Source organism: Arvicanthis niloticus, chromosome 6 (assembly GCF_011762505.2).
Source record: "Arvicanthis niloticus isolate mArvNil1 chromosome 6, mArvNil1.pat.X, whole genome shotgun sequence".
NCBI lineage: Eukaryota > Metazoa > Chordata > Mammalia > Rodentia > Muridae > Arvicanthis > Arvicanthis niloticus.
Window position 1 is genome coordinate 38,325,102 of NC_047663.1, and position 16,541 is coordinate 38,341,642.

At 43.7% G+C, this 16,541-nt stretch overlaps 3 protein-coding genes across 3 annotated transcripts; all 3 read right to left on the bottom strand.

Moving 5' to 3' along the window:
• Nucleotides 1-2,075: 2,075 nt before the first annotated feature.
• LOC117711777 (WAP four-disulfide core domain protein 18-like) lies at nucleotides 2,076-4,514 on the bottom strand. The gene is made up of 3 exons (XM_076936152.1): nucleotides 4,349-4,514; nucleotides 3,425-3,573; nucleotides 2,076-2,277 (listed from the first exon to the last, which is right to left on the bottom strand). The coding sequence occupies exons 1-2, from the start codon at nucleotides 4,428-4,430 to the stop codon at nucleotides 3,425-3,427; spliced, it is 231 nt and encodes a 76-aa protein (XP_076792267.1). The 5' UTR covers nucleotides 4,431-4,514; the 3' UTR covers nucleotides 2,076-2,277.
• Nucleotides 4,515-6,403: 1,889 nt separating this feature from the next.
• On the bottom strand, nucleotides 6,404-8,450 carry LOC117710250 (WAP four-disulfide core domain protein 18-like). Its single transcript, XM_034505004.1, has 3 exons — nucleotides 8,369-8,450; nucleotides 7,600-7,748; nucleotides 6,404-6,454 (listed from the first exon to the last, which is right to left on the bottom strand). The coding sequence occupies exons 1-3, from the start codon at nucleotides 8,448-8,450 to the stop codon at nucleotides 6,404-6,406; spliced, it is 282 nt and encodes a 93-aa protein (XP_034360895.1).
• A 3,053-nt stretch (nucleotides 8,451-11,503) lies between these two features.
• On the bottom strand, nucleotides 11,504-16,134 carry LOC117710251 (WAP four-disulfide core domain protein 18-like). The gene is made up of 3 exons (XM_034505005.1): nucleotides 16,053-16,134; nucleotides 15,296-15,444; nucleotides 11,504-11,683 (listed from the first exon to the last, which is right to left on the bottom strand). The coding sequence occupies exons 1-3, from the start codon at nucleotides 16,132-16,134 to the stop codon at nucleotides 11,504-11,506; spliced, it is 411 nt and encodes a 136-aa protein (XP_034360896.1).
• Nucleotides 16,135-16,541: the final 407 nt, after the last annotated feature.

Genomic DNA, 16,541 nt, shown 5'->3' on the forward strand with positions numbered 1-16,541 from the left:
TCTGATGTATTGTGTTTGCAAGGGAGTAGTAGATGTTTGACTTGTAGCAGAAGGGGATTGGGACGACAGAGAGACACTAGACTGGAGGAAGGCTTTTGGATTGTGCTCTGCTCTCTCTTGCCCTACCTTGTCCCAAGGAGATTGCTGCTGGAAGACACCAACAGAACCAGTCTTGTATGGTGTCAGGATGATGAAATATTGCAGTTAGCTAGAAAGGCGTATGATAGATGGAGGCTGGTCTACCATCTCTAAGGAACTTCTTCCAGTTCTCACCTCCCCATTACCCAACACTGAAGTCAATATAGCACCCAAGGGTGACTGCTATTGAAGAAAGGATGCACTCAGTTTTGTGTGCCAACTCAGTTATCTTACAGTCTAGTACTCAAATGCTTAACTAGATGTTTCTGGGACCATATCTCATAACTGTCATTTGAGTTCAAAACCAATGACCTTAAGAAAAACGAGCTTAGACAAGCTGGGGTGGGGAGACCGAGTCAGTGGGGTGCTTCAGGAGTGGAGCCGTGGCTCCCCTTGTAAAGGTGTCCTTGCCTGGAGATTCTGAACTGGCCTGCTGTCTGTCTGTCCAGGTTTGCAACTGGGAAGGCAAGCCCCAACCACATGAACCAACTCCAAGTTTTCTTAATGTATATCCAGCTTGCTGGTCTGGTTGAAGCCAAACTGAAAGAAGTTGACAAGTTGAGATTATAATAGCCCTCCCTATGATGGGTTATCCTACTCTGTTGGGTGGGATGTCCCACCTGATCCCATAAAAAAATCACTAGGAAGGCACAAGTAAGGAGCTGGGATTTAGCATATGAAGACACATAGGAGGTGAGCTCTCAGGAGGAAATATGAACTCGGGAAGGATGAAAGACACTTGGGAATCAGAACTGACATAAAAGCTAGCTCTACATTTACCAAGTCTTCTGGAGGAAATGGGCCTAGTGAATCAGAGAGAATGAGACAGAACAAACATTCTAGAGGGAACTACATAGAAGGGAACACAGGACTTTAAGTCAGAAGGTAAGCCTGGTGAGACATAGGAGGAGTGTTCTGATAGAGTCAGAAAGAGGACACCAAACTTCAACAAAGTTAAGGGATCTAGGAAGACAACAGACACTAAATGTTTCCTGGTGAGATTCTCCCCTGGGAAAACAGGGTTGCTTTTTTGATCATTGATCCTTTGCAGTGATCCTCCCTAAACAGTGCTGAAAGAACCAGACAACCAAACCTGGACATGGCTTGCATGCCATTCAGTAAGGTCAGGGGAAGGCCTAAGCACTCCAGACACCAGTGCTGAGCTTGATGCATAGAAACTGGCCCCAAATTCCTAAAGATATTTTAGTTACCTTCTAACTCCCAATGTATACAGGAACTGCTGTTTCTAATTCATGCTTCTTAAACTTTTTAAAAATTATTTTAAATTATGTTTTTTGTGTTGGGGTGGGAATAGGTACAGGTGACTCAGAAGGTTATAGCTATCAGATCCTCCCGGAGCTGGAGTTAAGAGAAGTTCTGAGCCATCTTATATGGATGCTAAGAACTGGACTCAGGTCATCTAGAAGAGCAGCATGAAGTATTAACCACTGGTCCAGCTCTCCAGCCTCTTACCTCATGCTCAAAAGAACCCACATGTCCAGTTCCCCAGCCTCTTAACTCATGCTAAGAAGAACCCATACACCAAAGGTCATGGCTGCACTCCTGAATTAACTATCTAGTCATGCAGGATGTTGTATTGCCTTAGACTATAGAGTTGCTCAGCCCTTCCTGTACCTCCTGTGTCATAAACCAGTAAACAAATGCACTCCAGCAATCCTGCTCTGAGACATGCTCAGTTCGTTTTGATTACTTGATAAGACCAATGTTCAAGAATGTCCCCCAGAAAATTGTCGTGTTCTCTGTCTTGTCTGTAGATACAGACATGGCAGGGGAATTACTTAGGAGGACCTTGTCTCTGATGTGCTGAGATCCTAAGGGATCTGTCTCTGTTCATGGATTCTCTGGAGGCTGCAGGGATGGTTCTCATAAAGAATAGTCAATAAGATACACAAATAAGAAGAACATGTCAGCAAAAAGAATGCTAAGAACAGTTTATTTTAGACACAAACACATTAGGAAACTGTCACCACAGTATAGATCTTTCTCTCCAGAGGATGCAATTCTAGGTCTAGGGAGAAGGCAAGCATGGGCTCTGTGGATTCAGAAGAAATCTTCTGGGGCTGGACATCAGTCATGCTTATAAAGACCGAATCCATCTTCCACATGGCTTTAAGACATCTACAATACAGATTTGATCATGACATTTCTTTTGTTTACAAACCTCTAGTGGTTCAGCCCTCAATCTCTGCTGGTTAGCTCATTGCTGATTAGACGTGGGCTTGTTGTAGAGTCTCCCACCAAGACACTGTAGTTTTCTGTTTTAATCATGTTCCAAATTTTCAAGGAGGGCCACATTTCCCCAACCATCTGATCCTGCCTCCCTTGTCTGGTTGGCTTTGTGTGTCCTAACTCTAGCTTCTCCTAGTTGATCTCCACTCTGACATCTTCCCAGACAAAGCTAGTCACCACTGTTAGAACATACTAGAAACTGGTGCAGAGCTCACACTGACACTCAGACTGTTTCTACAGTCTAGTAACATTGACCTTTGAATCTCCATTGAAACACATGCCTGCCTGACTTTAAGGTGTTCAGTAAGTGAATGTTCCCATTAACTTCGTTGTCTTCTCCCTCCCAGGAACACTTGTTGTCCTGAGAGAGTCATACTTCTTTGGCTGAGGGAGAGAAGAGTGAGATAGCCCAGTTTATGACCATGTGGGTCTAAGTCATTGTGGCTTGTGTCAGTTTATTTATGGTAGACCTGTCTTTGCAGTGTAGAGGACACAGATCATGTAACCTGGTGTCTCTCTTCAATCTTCTTCCAATTCCTTTCTCTTGCATACATCCAGCCACTTGTGTGCAGTCAAGGGACAAAGAACATAGGACTGTCCAAGAAAAGTCCCCTGGAAACTGACTCAGTCCCTTGGACATATCTTGACAGGGTATTGTAGTATGGATGATAATGTTCCTTCTAGCCTTATCTATTTGAATCATTAGTTCACAATTTTTGGAACTTTGAGGAAATATGTTGGGAGGTATGGATTTATAGGAGGATTTGTATCACAGGGGACAGGGTAGGAGGTTTCAGAGTCCAGTATCCTTCCCAGTTATCTCACTCTCTGCTGTCTCAGGATTATTTCTCAAGATGTAAGCCTGCAGGCAATGCTCAGGTGCCATGCCTGCCTGCCTGCTGCCATGCTCTCCAACATGAGGGTCATGGACTCACTCTCTGAACCTGTAAGGACCCAATGAACTTTCTTCTATAAGTTGCCTTGGTCAGGGTGTCCTATCACAACAATAGAAAAGTAAGAATAGGACTGTACTCACTTAAAAGACAGGGGGCTTGCAGGCATGACCACAGCCATTGCTACAGCACTTCATTTTGCCAGAGCACGATTCATCTCCTGAGCATCGTTCATCACAAGTTCCAAAACTGTTTGGGGGCAGCTTAGGACAAGCTCCAGGTTTTTCTAACGCTGAAACATAGAATGGTATTTGTGGAGCCTGAAGCAGCCAGAAAAACAAGGTTGAGAATTGATCCTAGAGACCTAAAGGCTCATCACCTGCTGGAGACTAGCTTATTTCAGTTCCTTTAATCCACCCGAGGCTCTTCCCTCAGCTTCCCCAGCTCCAGTCTTGCTCTTGAGCACAGCTGTTGATTCAGGCCCTTGGAAGAGGGTTCTCCCTCCACAGCCTATGCAGTCTCAGGAGAAAGAACCTTCCACCATCACAGCCTGTCTTTATACCTAAAAGATGCCATAAAATCTCTAATGACAGCCACACCTCTCTCATCACACTAGGCCCATGATTCATCTCTGAGCAAGTGCTTCCACAAGCCCCATATGCAAAGCACATCTCCAAACTAGGGGAACTGCCCTGATCTCTCTATCCCAGCTTCTGTCAGATACATTTCCCTCCCTCTTTCTGTCTCTGTCTGTTTCTGTCTCTTTCTCTCTCTGTGTCTGTCTGTCTGTCTCTGTTTCTTTCTCTCTCTGTTTGTGTCTGTCTGTTTGTCTCTGTGTATCTGTCTCTATCTGTCTCTGTCTGTCCGTCTGTCTGTCTGTCCGTCTGTCCCTCTCTCTCTCTCTCTCTCTCGACAAGAAATGCAGAGTGATCACTATTATCACCTAAAGGGAGCGAGTTTGATCCAAGCAGTTGGCATGTGGCATTCCCCTGTGCTAGCTCATGCCCAGGTTCTAGTGGGTTTTGAGCCCTCTCTGCTTTCAGCTTGGATCCCCTTAACACACTTACTTTTGGAATTAGGCAGAGCCCAGGCGATATTCATCTTCATAGAAATCAAAGCTACCAGAACCAAGACTGTGGCTGTCTTCATGTTGGCTCTGGCTGGGCTGAACTCACAAAGCAATTTATACCCTCAGTAAAAGTAGAAGCATGGGTGTGGGAGGGGGCAGTCAAGTAGGAAATATAGAAAAAAGAGCTTTCCAGTGGTGCATGCTGAGAACTTGGCTCTTTTTATATTTTATATCTGACTTGTCTCTCGTTACAATTAGAGTATTGTTCCTTAGTTGGTTCAAATAATAACCAGGAAAAAGTCAAGAACACAGTTTAGCACTGTGTTCCTCCTTACATCACTGCTTGGCTCTTGTATGAGTTATGATCTCATACTTAAACAGGGAAGTATCTATTTCTGTGTATATCAGCATCTCAGGGTATGAGCTGAAGCAGAGACTCTCAGTAAAGAGAGTCAGGGTGCATCTGCAGCTTCCTGGACATCCAGTTACATAAAGATGTAGCATGTTTCTGAGAGAGATGGTGGTTGTATCTTTTGGGGCTTTATAGATGATACCTAAACACTGTGGAATCTGAGCCCCTCTTACATGCAAAATAGGCAATGTAGTCACTCGGGGAAGAGGTGGATACTCAGAGACTTCAAACTGATTAGAGTCAGTTGGGTTACACTTCTGATTGAGCAATACCAAACTTATAAAGCCTTTGATTAACATTTAAAAAATTGTATAAAAGCAAAAAGGAAAAGGGGGCATGGGATAGGGGTTTTCTAGGGAGGGGAAATGGGGAAAGGGGATGGCATCTGAAATGTAAATAAAATATCCAATAAAAAAAGGAAAAAAAAAGAAAATAAAGAGTCAGACTCTAATATGATGGTGGGTTGTCTTTGACCAATGTTTTTCTGTAAGTCAGGTCTTCATACAGAAGGCTGCATATGTGAGCGGTGGAGGGATAGGAGCCCTAGGAGAACATGCAGAGTCTCTTGTCCCCAGCAGAGAGCCTGCCTCTTTTGCTCTGAACAGGAAGAGTTTGCCTTTTTTCGCTGATCCTCTGCAGCATCCTTTATAAACGCCAACAATTTGGAAAGAAGCAGACATGAAACCTGAACATGGCTTACACCTCATCCAGGAAGACCAGGGAAGAACAAAAGCAACTCACAGATGTCACTGCTGACCTTGGAGGACAAGAATGGACCAAAGTTTCTGGAGTTCTTTCAGTTGAGTTCTCACTCTCAATATAGACAGAAGTTGGAGATTCTAATGTATGCCTCTTAAATGTTTACATTCTTTCAGATTATGTTTGTGTGTGGTGAGGTGGGTTGTTATACCTGCACTGAATGCAGGATTCTGAGAAGATCAGAGCTGTTAGATCACACCTGGACCTGGAGCAATTGGAAGTTCTGAGCCATCTCAAGTGGATACTGGCATCTCTGCTGAGGTTCTCTGGAAGAGCAGTATGTGCTATTAACCACTGAGGCAGCTCCCCAGCCTTCTAACTCATGCTAAGAAGAACCCATTCCCCAAAGATCATGCTTGTGCCTCAGGAGTTTGACATCCACTGTTGCAGGATGTTGTATTGCTTTACAATGGGGAACTCCTGAGCCATACCTGCTTCTGCATCATCATCCACTAAATAAATGCAGCTCCAGGAGACTTGCTTTATGAGACATAATCAGTTCATTTTGTTTGCTTGACTAGACTTATATACAAGAATGTTCCCAGTAAATATTCCTATGTCCATTGTCTTGTTGCTACATATGAACAAAGCAGGAGAAGAGGAATTACCCAGGAGGACCTTGTCCTGGGAATGCTGGGATCCTGAGGGCTCAGTGTTCATGGGAGGCTGCAGGGATGGCTCTGTTAATCAGAAGTGTCAATAGGATGTGAAAAATAAGAATTGTACAAGAAGAATGTTAAGGATAGTTTATTTCGGACACAAATACATTAGGAAGTTGTCACCACAAGATAGATCTTCCTTTTCCAAGGATGCAATTCTGGGGCAAGGGACGAGACAAGAATGGGCTCTGTGGATTGAGAAGAAATCTTCTGGGGTTGGCTATCAGTCATGCTGATGAAGATCGAATCCATCTTCCACATGGTTGTCAGACATCTGCAATACAGATTTGATCGTGACATTTCCTCTGCTAAGAAACCTCCTGTTGTTCAGCCCTCACTCTTTGCTTGACAACTCATTACTGATTGGATGACAGCTTGTTTTAAAATCTCTGACCCAGATACCACATTTATTTGGAACAATAAATCCCTCAACTCCCAACTAGGATGCACACTTTCCCCATTTCTGAACCTGACTCCCTTGTCTGGTTGGCTTTGTGTGTCCCAAATTTAGCTTCTCCTTCTGTTCTCCATACTGACATCTTCCCTGAAACAGCTAGTCATCACTATTAGAACATAGTAGAAACTGATGCAGAGCTCAGTTTGTTTCACTCAGACTGTTTCTACAGTCTAGTAACATTGACCTTTGAATCTTCATTGAAACACATGCCTGCCTGACTTTAAGGTGTTCAGTAAATGAATGTTCCCATTAACTTCATTGTCTTCTCCTTCCCAGGAACACTTTTTGTCCCGAGAGAGTCATACCTCTTTGGCTGAGGGAGAGAAGAGTGAGATAGCCCAGTTTATGATGATGTGGGACTATGTTGTGGTTGCTTTTGTAACTTTAGTCATGGTGGACCTGTCTTTGCAGTGTAGAGTGTACAGGTCATGTAACCTGCTGTCCTTCTTTCATCTTCCAGTCCTTTTCTCTTGCACACATCCAGCCACTTGTGTGCAGCCAGTGTATAAAGAACATAGGACTGTCCAAAGAAAGTGCCATGGAAACTGACTCAGTCCCTTGGACATACCTTGACAGGGTGTTGTAGTATGGGTGATAATGGTTCTTCTAGCTTTATATATCTGAATAGTCAGTTCACAGTTTTTCAAACTTTGGGGAAATATATTGGGAGGTATGGATGTGTTGGAGGACTTGTATCACAGGGGACAGGCTAAGAGGTTTCAGAGGCCAGTATCCTTCCCGGTTAGCTTACCCTCTGCTGTCTCAGGATTGCTTCTCAAGATGTAAGGCAGCAGGCAATAATGCTCAGGTGCCATGCCTGCCTGCCTGCCTCCATGCTCCCCACCACCAGGGACATGGACTCACTTTCTGAAATTGTAAGACCCAATAAACTTTCTTCTATAAGTTGCCTTGGTCATGGAGTCCTATTACAATAGAAAAGTAAAACACAGGACTACACTCACTTTAAAGACAGGAACTATGCAGATATGACGACAGCCATAGCTACAACATTTCATTTTGCCAGGGCATGATTCATCTCCTGAACACATTTCAATACAAATGCCACTAATTCTTGGGGAAGTCTTGGGACATGCTCCAGGTTTTTCTAATTCTGAAATACACAATGGTGGTTATAGAGCCTGAGGCAGACAGAAAACAAGGTTGGGAATTGATGCTAGAGATCTGAAGGCTCATCTCCTGCAGGAGACCAGCCTGCTCTACATCCTCCTTTACACCCCAGGGCTCTTCCCCCAGCCTCACCAGCTCCAGTCTTGCCTTAAGCCCAACTGTTGATTCTGGCCCTTGGGAGAGTGTTCCCCACACCCCAAACAGGCTATGCAGTCTCAGTAGAAGCAAACATCAACCATGACAGCTTCTTCTTTACACCTCAGAAGATGCAATGAAATCTCTGATGGCAGCCAAACCTCTCTCATCACACTAGACCCATGGCTCATCTCTGAGCAAGTGCTCCCACAAGTCCCAAATGCAAGGCCCATCTACAGACTAGGGCAGCTGCCCTGATCTCTATGTCAGCCTCTCTCAGACTACTCTCCAGCCTCTGACTCTGAGAAAGATAAGGACTGCAAAGTGATCACTCTTATAGGCCAAAGAGAGTGAGTTTGATCTAAGCCGATGTTACATGACTTTCCCTGTAATACTTCATGCTCAGGTCCAGGGGTCTTTGAAGATTCCCCTTCCTTTGCAGCTTGGATGCCCTTAACACACACTTACTTTTGGGAGAAGAGAGAGCACAGGTAATGTTCATCCCAACAGTGATCAGCGCCACCAGAAACAAGACTGTGGCTGTCTTCATGTTGGCTCTGGCTGGGCTGAAATCACAAAACATTTTATAGCCTCAGTAAAGTTAGAAGTATGGGTGTGGGAGTAAGTAGTCAATGGGAAATTTTATGAAAACAGAAGCTTTCCAGAAAGGGCCTGCCCATCACCTGGCTCCTTTTTCTGATTCATAATCTCTCTCTAATTGTTCTTTGGTAGATGCAAATAAACACATTTCAGTACCGTGTGACTTGTTACACCACATATTGGGCCTTGCCTGATTACATGAATGATGAGGAAAGGAAATATTTGTGTAGTTCAGCATCTAAGAGTAAGAGCTGGAGCAGAGATACCGCGTGAAGAGTGTCAGACCCATCTGGAGCTTCCTTGACATTCAGCTACATAATTATGTAGTATTCTTCTGGAAGAGATGGGGCTTGTGTCTTTAGAGCTTTACTGACGAGATTCATAAACACTGCAGAATCTGGGCCCCTTCAAACAGCAGATGTAGGTAATGGAGTCACCCTTGGAAAAAAAAATACTCAATGACTTCCAACTGCCTATGGTTGAAACTATGTAGGTAGGCTCCTTGATGGTGGTTGGTTGTCTTTGACCAATGCTTTTCTGTAAGTCAGGTCTTCATACAGAAGGCTGCATATGTGAACAGTGGAGAGATGGGAGCCTTAGAAGAATATGCCGTGTCCCTTGTCCCTGAGCATACAGCCTGCCCCTTTAGCTATCCAGATCATAAACTCTCAGAGGCAGAGTTGTAGCTGGACATTCCAAGAGCTGTGGGAAAGGCTCAGACACTGTGTGGCTGCTGTGCACTGTCTTCTCTCTGTAGAGTTTCTTCTCAGGATTTGAGGGAGTTTGTTTGTTTACATGCTTTGCTTCATTTGTTTCCCCAGTTCTTCCTTCAGATTGAGGAGACATTCCAGGGTGGGTGCAACCTTTCTTCTTTGTTGCATGCATGCTTTTTCAGAAACACAGGCAAATTCTTTTGTATTTTTAAAAATATTGCAATTTATGTAATACATATAAAATCACAATATGTAGCAGTGGGGTTCTTGTTTGTTTCTTTCTTTTTATTTGGACTTTGGTTTTTTTGTTGTTGTTTGTTTTTAATGACAAGATTTTTCTGTGTGGTCTTGGTTGTGTTGGAATTTGCCCTGTAAACCAGAGTAGCCTCAAAGTCAGAGAATGAGTTATGGAAAGGACTTTGACACAACTGAAGGGGTTTTCAGCCTCATAAGAAAAACAATATAAAAAAACCAGATGCCCCAGAGCTCCCGGGGAATAAACTACCAATCAGCGAGTACACATGGAGGGGCCCAAGCCTCCAGAGGCATATAGATGTACAGAACATTGCCTTTTTCAGCATCAGAGGAAGGAGAGACTCATGGTTCTGTGAAGGCTGGATGCCCCAGTGTAGGGGAATTTGAGGCCCACAAGTCAGAAGTGGGTGGGTGGGTGGGTGGGTGGGGGAACACCCTTATAGAAGCAGGGGAGGAGCAATTGGTTAGAGGTTTCAGTGGTGGCTGAATGAGGAAAGGTGATGACATTTGAAATGTAAGTAAAGAATATATCCAATAAAAAGTGAAAAATATTAAATATAGTCATTATAAATAAAATAGAAGAGTCAATATGATGCACACACACATACATACACACATAAAAACAAGTCTTCAACAAAATGAATCTTCAACAAAATGAGTGCTAAGGATAGTTTATTTTATACATGAACTCATTAGGAAGCTGTCACCAGATTATAGATCTTCATCTTCTAAGGATGCAATTCTAGATCTAGGCAGTAGCCAAGCATGGGCTCTGTGGAGTCAAAAGAAATGGGACCAATTATGCTTATGATGACCAGATCCATCTTCCACAGGTCTGTCTGTCATCTGAAATACAGATTTGATCATGACAGTCCCTCTGCTTATCCACCTCTAGTTGTTCAGCCCTCACTCTCTGCTCATAGCTCATTGCTGATTGGATGAGGACTTCTTGTGGTGTCCCTCACCCAGACACCACAGCTATCATACAGAACCTTCTCACATCTCCTAAGGAGGGCCAACATTTCTCCCACTGTTGGATCCTGCCTCCCTTGTTGGTTGGCTTTGTGTGTCCTAACTTCAGCTTGTCCTAGTTGAACTCCACTCTGAATTCTTCCCAGGCAAAGCTAGTAACCAATGTTAGAACTTACTAGAAACTGATGCAGAGCTTACTCTAACACACATTTCCACAGTGTAGTTACATTGAAGTTTAATCTACTTTCTAGCTCATGCCTGCCTGATGCATAAGGGATTCAATAAATGAATAAATGTTTCTTTTAACATCATTGTCTGGACCCTCCCAGGATCACGTGTTTTTCTGAGAGAGTTGAACCTCTTTGGCTGAGGGAGAGAAGAGTATGATGTTTTATGTTATGGCCTTATGGCCCAAAGTAATGGTGACTTTTGTGCCCTTTAGTAACTGGGAGATTGTTTTTACACAGTAGAGGATATGGGGAGTGTAACCCAATGTCCTGCAGCCATACTCCCCACCAGGATGATCATGGACTCACTCACTGAAACTGTAAGGCTTTAATATACTGTTCCTTCTGTAAGCTCCCTTGGTCATGGATTTATCACAACAATAGATAAGCAAAACAAAGAGTATACAAACTTTATTAACTTGATGTTGACTCAGGAGATTCTTGTCTGTAACCACATCCAGTGTTGCAGCACTTCTGGTCATAGGGGCATGATTCATCTTCTGTGCATTGAACACCACAATTTCCAAAACCTCCTGTTGGCAATTTGGGACATGCTCCAGGCTTTTCAGATGCTAAAATATACAATATATTTATGGAGCCTGAAGAAGTCAGAAAGACAAGGGTTTAAACTGATGCTAGAAGTCTGAAGACTCATCACCTGTAGGAGTATAACCTCTATATCCCCCTTTGCACAACAGGGCTCTTCCCTCAGCTTCACCAGCTCCAGTCCTGCTCTTAAGTCCAGCTGTTGATTCTGGCCCTTGGGAGAGGGTTCTCCCCCTCCACAGCCTATGCAGTCTCAGTAGAAAGAAACTTCCCCCATCATAACTGATGCTTTACTCCTTAGAAGAAGGCATAAAATCTCTAATGACATCCACACCTCTTTCATCTAAATATCCATGGTTTATCTCTGAGCAAGTGCTCACACAAGTCCCAAATGCAAGGCACATCTGCAGACTAGGGCAGCTGCCCTGATCTATGCCAGCTTCTCTCAGACTACTCTCCAGTCTCTGACTCTGAGAAAGATAAGGACTGCAGAGTGATCACTCTTAGGCCAAAGGGAGTGAGTTTGATCCAAGCAGTTGGCACATGGTTTTCCCTGTGCTAGCTCATGCCCAGGTCCTAGTGGTCTTTGAATCTTCTCTCTTTTCTGTTTGATCCCCTCCACACACTTACTTTTGGGAGAAGAAGTAGCACAGGCAGTGGTCATCCCCATGGTGAATATATAGATAAAGCTTTCAAGAAGACACCTTTCATTCAACAGCCTCATTTATTTTGTTCATAACTGACTACTTTTAAAATGTCATTTGATTGTCATTCAGATGCAAATGATAACAATGAAAGAGTCACAACACATTTTCCAACTTTGTTACTTGTTACATCACAGCTTGGCACTTGTATGAGTGAGGAGCAAAGGAACAGTTTGTTTCTGTCTAGATCAGCATGTTGAAGTGAAAGCAGAAGCAGAGACTCTCAGTGAGGAATATCAGGGCCTTTCTGTGGCTTCCTGGACACCTCTATCTATAATAATGTGGCCTGCTTCTGTGAAAGTTGGTGCTTGAGTCCTTTTGAGCTCTATAGATGAGATTCTTAAACAGGTGTGGAATCTAGGTCTCAGTTACCTGGAGTTATAGGTATGAAGTCACAGCTGAACAAAATTGATACTTATAGACTTCAAACTATATATATATATATATAAACTAGGGCCAGTTAAATGTCAAGAGGCAGATTCCATGATGATGGGTGGTTGTCTTTCACCAATGGTTTTCTGTAAATCAGGTCTTTATACAGAAGGCTGCATATGTGAGAAGTGGAGGGACGGGAGCCCTAGGAGAGCATGCTGTGTCCCTTGTCCCGTTGCAGAGAACCTGACTCCTTTACTATACCTAATGTAAACTCTGAAAGATAGAGACATAGAAACAAGAGAGACAGAGACACAGACAGAATGGGAGAGAGACAGAAAGAGAGTGAGGGAGAAGGAACAGGAGAGAGAGAGAGAGAGAGAGAGAGAGAGAGAGAGAGAGAGAGAGAGCCCAAGAGAGAGCTGTAGTTGGACAGTCCAAGAGCTTTGGTTAGGACCCAGGTGTAGTGTGGCTTGCTTTGCAGTTTTCTTCTCGCTTCTCCACGTATGATTGTTTCCCAAGGGTTGTGTTGTCTGACCCTTTGTTCCATGTATTCCCAGTCCTCCCTTCATATTTAGAAGACATTCCTGGCTGCCTATATAACTTTCCTTCTTTGTTCTCTGTGTGATGTGTCAAAAATAGAATATCATGTAGCAAGCTAAGCCAAGAGAGGGACAGGAGCAGTGCTGTGTAACAGACAGACATGGGCAGATGAAGTTGAGGGATTCAGAAAACAGAAGTGACACTAAATATTTCCTGCTGCCATTTTTCTGTGAACAGGAAGGATTTTCCTTTTCTTCACTGATCCTCTGCAGCATCCTCCATCAATGCCAACAATTTGGAAAGAAGCAGTCATCAAACCTGGACATGGCTTACACCTCATCCAGGAAGACCAGGGAAGAACAAAAGCAACTCACAGATGTCAGTGCTAACCTTGGAGGACAGGAATGGGCCCAAAATTCCTGGAGCTCTTTCAGTTGATTTCTCACTCTCAATACAGACCAAAGTTGGAGTTCCTAATGTATGCCTCTTAAATGTTTTACATTCTTTTCAGATTATGTTCATGTGTGGTGAGGTGGGTTGTTATACCTGCACTGAATGCAGGATTCTGAGGAGGTCAGAACTGTTAGATCCCACTTGGACCTGGAGCAATTGGAAGTTCTGAGCCATCTCAAGGGGATACTGGTATCTCTGCTGAGGTTCTCTGGAAGAGCAGTATGTGCTATTTATGACTGAGCAGCTCCCCAGCCTTCTAACTCATGCTAAGAAGAACCCATTCCCCAAAGATCATGCTTGTGCCTCAGGACTTTGACATCCACTGCTGCAGGATGTTGTATTGCTTTACAACAGGGAACTCCTGAGCCATACCTGCTTCTGCATCATCATCCACTAAATAAATGCAGCTCCAGGAGACCTGTCATATGAGACAGACATGCTCAGGTAATTTTGGTTGCTTGTCTGGACTCATGTTCAAGAAAGTCGCCAGAAAATATACATATGTCTTCTGCCTTGTCTCTAGTTATAAATTTGACATGGGAAGAGATATTACATAAGAGCACTTGGTCCTGGAAGTGAGGGATGTTGAGGGCTAAGTGTACAGAGAAGGCTGCAGAGATGACTGCAGATCAGAATAGTCAATGGATGTGAAAATAATATGTGAACAATGAATAAGATGCTGAGGATAGTTTATTTTGGACACGAATACATGAGTGCATTGTCACCACATTATATATCTCTGTCTTCTAAGGTTACTATTCTGGGACAAGGAGGTAGCCAAGCATGGGCTTTGTGGATTCAGAAAACATCTTCTGGGCTGGCCATCAGTCATACTCATGAAGACCGAATCCATCTTCCACATGGCTCTAAGTCATCTGCAATACAGATTTGTTCATGACATTTCCTCATCTTAGAAACCCCTTGTTGTTCAGCACTTACTGTCTGCTTGGCAGCTCATTGCTGGTTGGATGTGGGCTTATTGTCCAGTCCCTCATCCAGACACCACTGCTATCTTAAGCAAACAATTACCCAACTCCCAAGGAGTGCCTACAAATTTTCTGAGTCTGACCCATACTCCCTTGTTTGGTTGGCTTTGTGTGTCCTAATTTAGGTTACTCCTAGTTGATTTCTACTCTGACACCTTCCCAGGCAACTATAGTCACCTCTGTTAGAATGTACTAGAAACTGATGTAGAGCTCAGACTGTTTCTACAGTTTAGTTACATTGACTTTTAATCTCCCATGCTAGTATATGCCTGCATGACTTTAAGGTGTTCAGTAAGTGACTGTTCCCATTAACTTCATTGTCTTCTCCCTCCCAGGAACACTTGCTGTACTGAGAGAGTCACACCCCTTTGGCTGAGGTAGAGAAGAGTGAGATGTCTCAGTTTATGACCACACGGTACTAAGTTGCAGTTGCTTTTGTAACTTTAGTCATGGTGGACCTGTCTTTGCAGAGTAGAGGACACAGATCATGTAACCTGGTGTCCTTCTTCTGTCTTCTTTCAGTTCCTTTCTCTTGCACACATCCAGCCACTTGTGTGCAGTCAGTGGACAAAGAACATAGGACTGTCCAAAGAAAGTCCCCTGGAAACTGACTCAGTCCCTTGGACATACCTTGACAGGGTGTTGTAGTATGGATGATAATGGCCCTTCTAGCCTTATATATTTCAATGATCAGTTTACAGTTTTTCAAACTTTGGGGAAATAGATTGGGAGGTATGGATTTGTTGGAAGACTTGTATCGCTGGGGACAGGCTAAGAGGTTTCAGAGACCAGTATCCTTCCCGGTTAGCTTACCCTCTGCTGTCTCAGGATTGCTTCTCAAGATGTAAGCCAGCAGGCAATTATGCTCAGGTGCCATGCCTGCCTGCCTGCCTCCATGCTCCCCACCACCAGGGACATGGACTCACTTTCTGAAATTGTAAGACCCAATAAACTTTCTTCTATAAGTTGCCTTGGTCATGGTGTCCTATTATAATAGAAAAGTAAAACACAGGACTATACTCACTTTAAAGACAGGAACTTTGCAGACATTAGCACAGCCATTTCTACAGCATTTCATTTTGCCAGGGCACGATCTATCTACTAAGCATTGGTCAATACAAAGGCCTCCAGATCCTGGGGAAGTCTTGGGACATAGTCCAGGTTTGAGTAATTCTGAAATACACAATGGTGGTTATATAACCTGAAGCAGACAGAAAACAAGGATGGTAATTGATGCTAATGACCTGACAGCTCATCACCTGTAGGAGAACAGCCTGCTTTATATCCTCCTTTGAACCATAGGGCTCTTTCTGCAGCTTCACCAGCTCCAGTCTTGCTCTTAAGCCCAACTGTTGACTCTATCCCTTGGGTAAATGTCCTCCCACTCCCCAGACTATGCAGACTCAGTAGAAGGAAACTCTCACCATCACGGCCCGTTTTTATCCCACAGAGGATGCCATGGAATCTCTAATGATAGCCACACCTGCCTTATCCCAACATCCATGGTTCATCTCTGAGTAAGTTCTCCCACAAGTCCCAAATGCACATCTACAGACTAGGGCAGCTGCCCTGATCTCTATGTCAACTTCTCTCAGACTACTCTCCAGCCTCTGATCTAATAAAGATATGGACTGCAGAGTGATTGCTCTTATAGGCCAAAGAGAGTGAGTTTGATCCAAGCACATGTCATATGGCTTTCCATGTAATAATACATATCCCGGTTTTAGTGAGCTTTGAAGATTCCCCTCTCTTTGTAGCTTAGATGTCCTTAACACACTTGCTTTTGGTTGAAGAGAGAGCACAGGAAATGTTCATCTCCACACTGATCAACGCCACCAGAAACAAGACTGTGGCTGTCTTCATGTTGGCTTTGGCTCGACTGAACACACAAAATAATTTATAGCCTCAGTGAAGTTAGAAGTATGGGTGTGGGAGGAAGCAGTCAATGGGGATATGTATGAAAACAAGAAATTTCCAGAAAGGGCCCGCCCATCACCTGGCTCGTTTCTGATTCATAATTTATCTCTGATAGTTTTTGGTAGATGCAAAAGATTACTACGAAGGAGTCACGAACACATTTCAGTATCGCGTGACTTGTAACATACATCTTTGGCCTTGCATGAATGATGAGGAAAGGAAATATGTATTTGTGTAGTTCAGCATCTCAGAGTGAGAGCTGGAGCAGAGATGCCGAGTGAGGAGTCTCACAACCCATCTGGGGCTTCCTTGACGTACAGCTACATAATGATGTAGCAGTCTTCTGGAAGAGA

Excerpts from the sequence above, each read along its gene's own strand:
- LOC117711777 (XM_076936152.1), bottom strand. The coding sequence starts at position 4,430 with ATGAAGACAGCCACAGTCTTGGTTCTGGTAGCTTTGATTTCTATGAAG. Across the intron at positions 3,574-4,348 it reads GGCTCTGCCTAATTCCAAAA|CGTTAGAAAAACCTGGAGCT; the intron begins GTAAGTGTGTTA and ends TCTATGTTTCAG.
- LOC117710250 (XM_034505004.1), bottom strand. The coding sequence starts at position 8,450 with ATGAAGACAGCCACAGTCTTGTTTCTGGTGGCGCTGATCACTGTTGGG. Across the intron at positions 7,749-8,368 it reads TGCTCTCTCTTCTCCCAAAA|AATTAGAAAAACCTGGAGCA; the intron begins GTAAGTGTGTGT and ends TGTGTATTTCAG. Across the intron at positions 6,455-7,599 it reads GCATAGTTCCTGTCTTTAAA|ATGTCTGACAACCATGTGGA; the intron begins GTGAGTGTAGTC and ends TCTGTATTGCAG.
- LOC117710251 (XM_034505005.1), bottom strand. The coding sequence starts at position 16,134 with ATGAAGACAGCCACAGTCTTGTTTCTGGTGGCGTTGATCAGTGTGGAG. Across the intron at positions 15,445-16,052 it reads TGCTCTCTCTTCAACCAAAA|AATTACTCAAACCTGGACTA; the intron begins GCAAGTGTGTTA and ends TGTGTATTTCAG. Across the intron at positions 11,684-15,295 it reads GCAAAGTTCCTGTCTTTAAA|AGTCAGAGACTGGAGAGTAG; the intron begins GTGAGTATAGTC and ends TATCTTTCTCAG.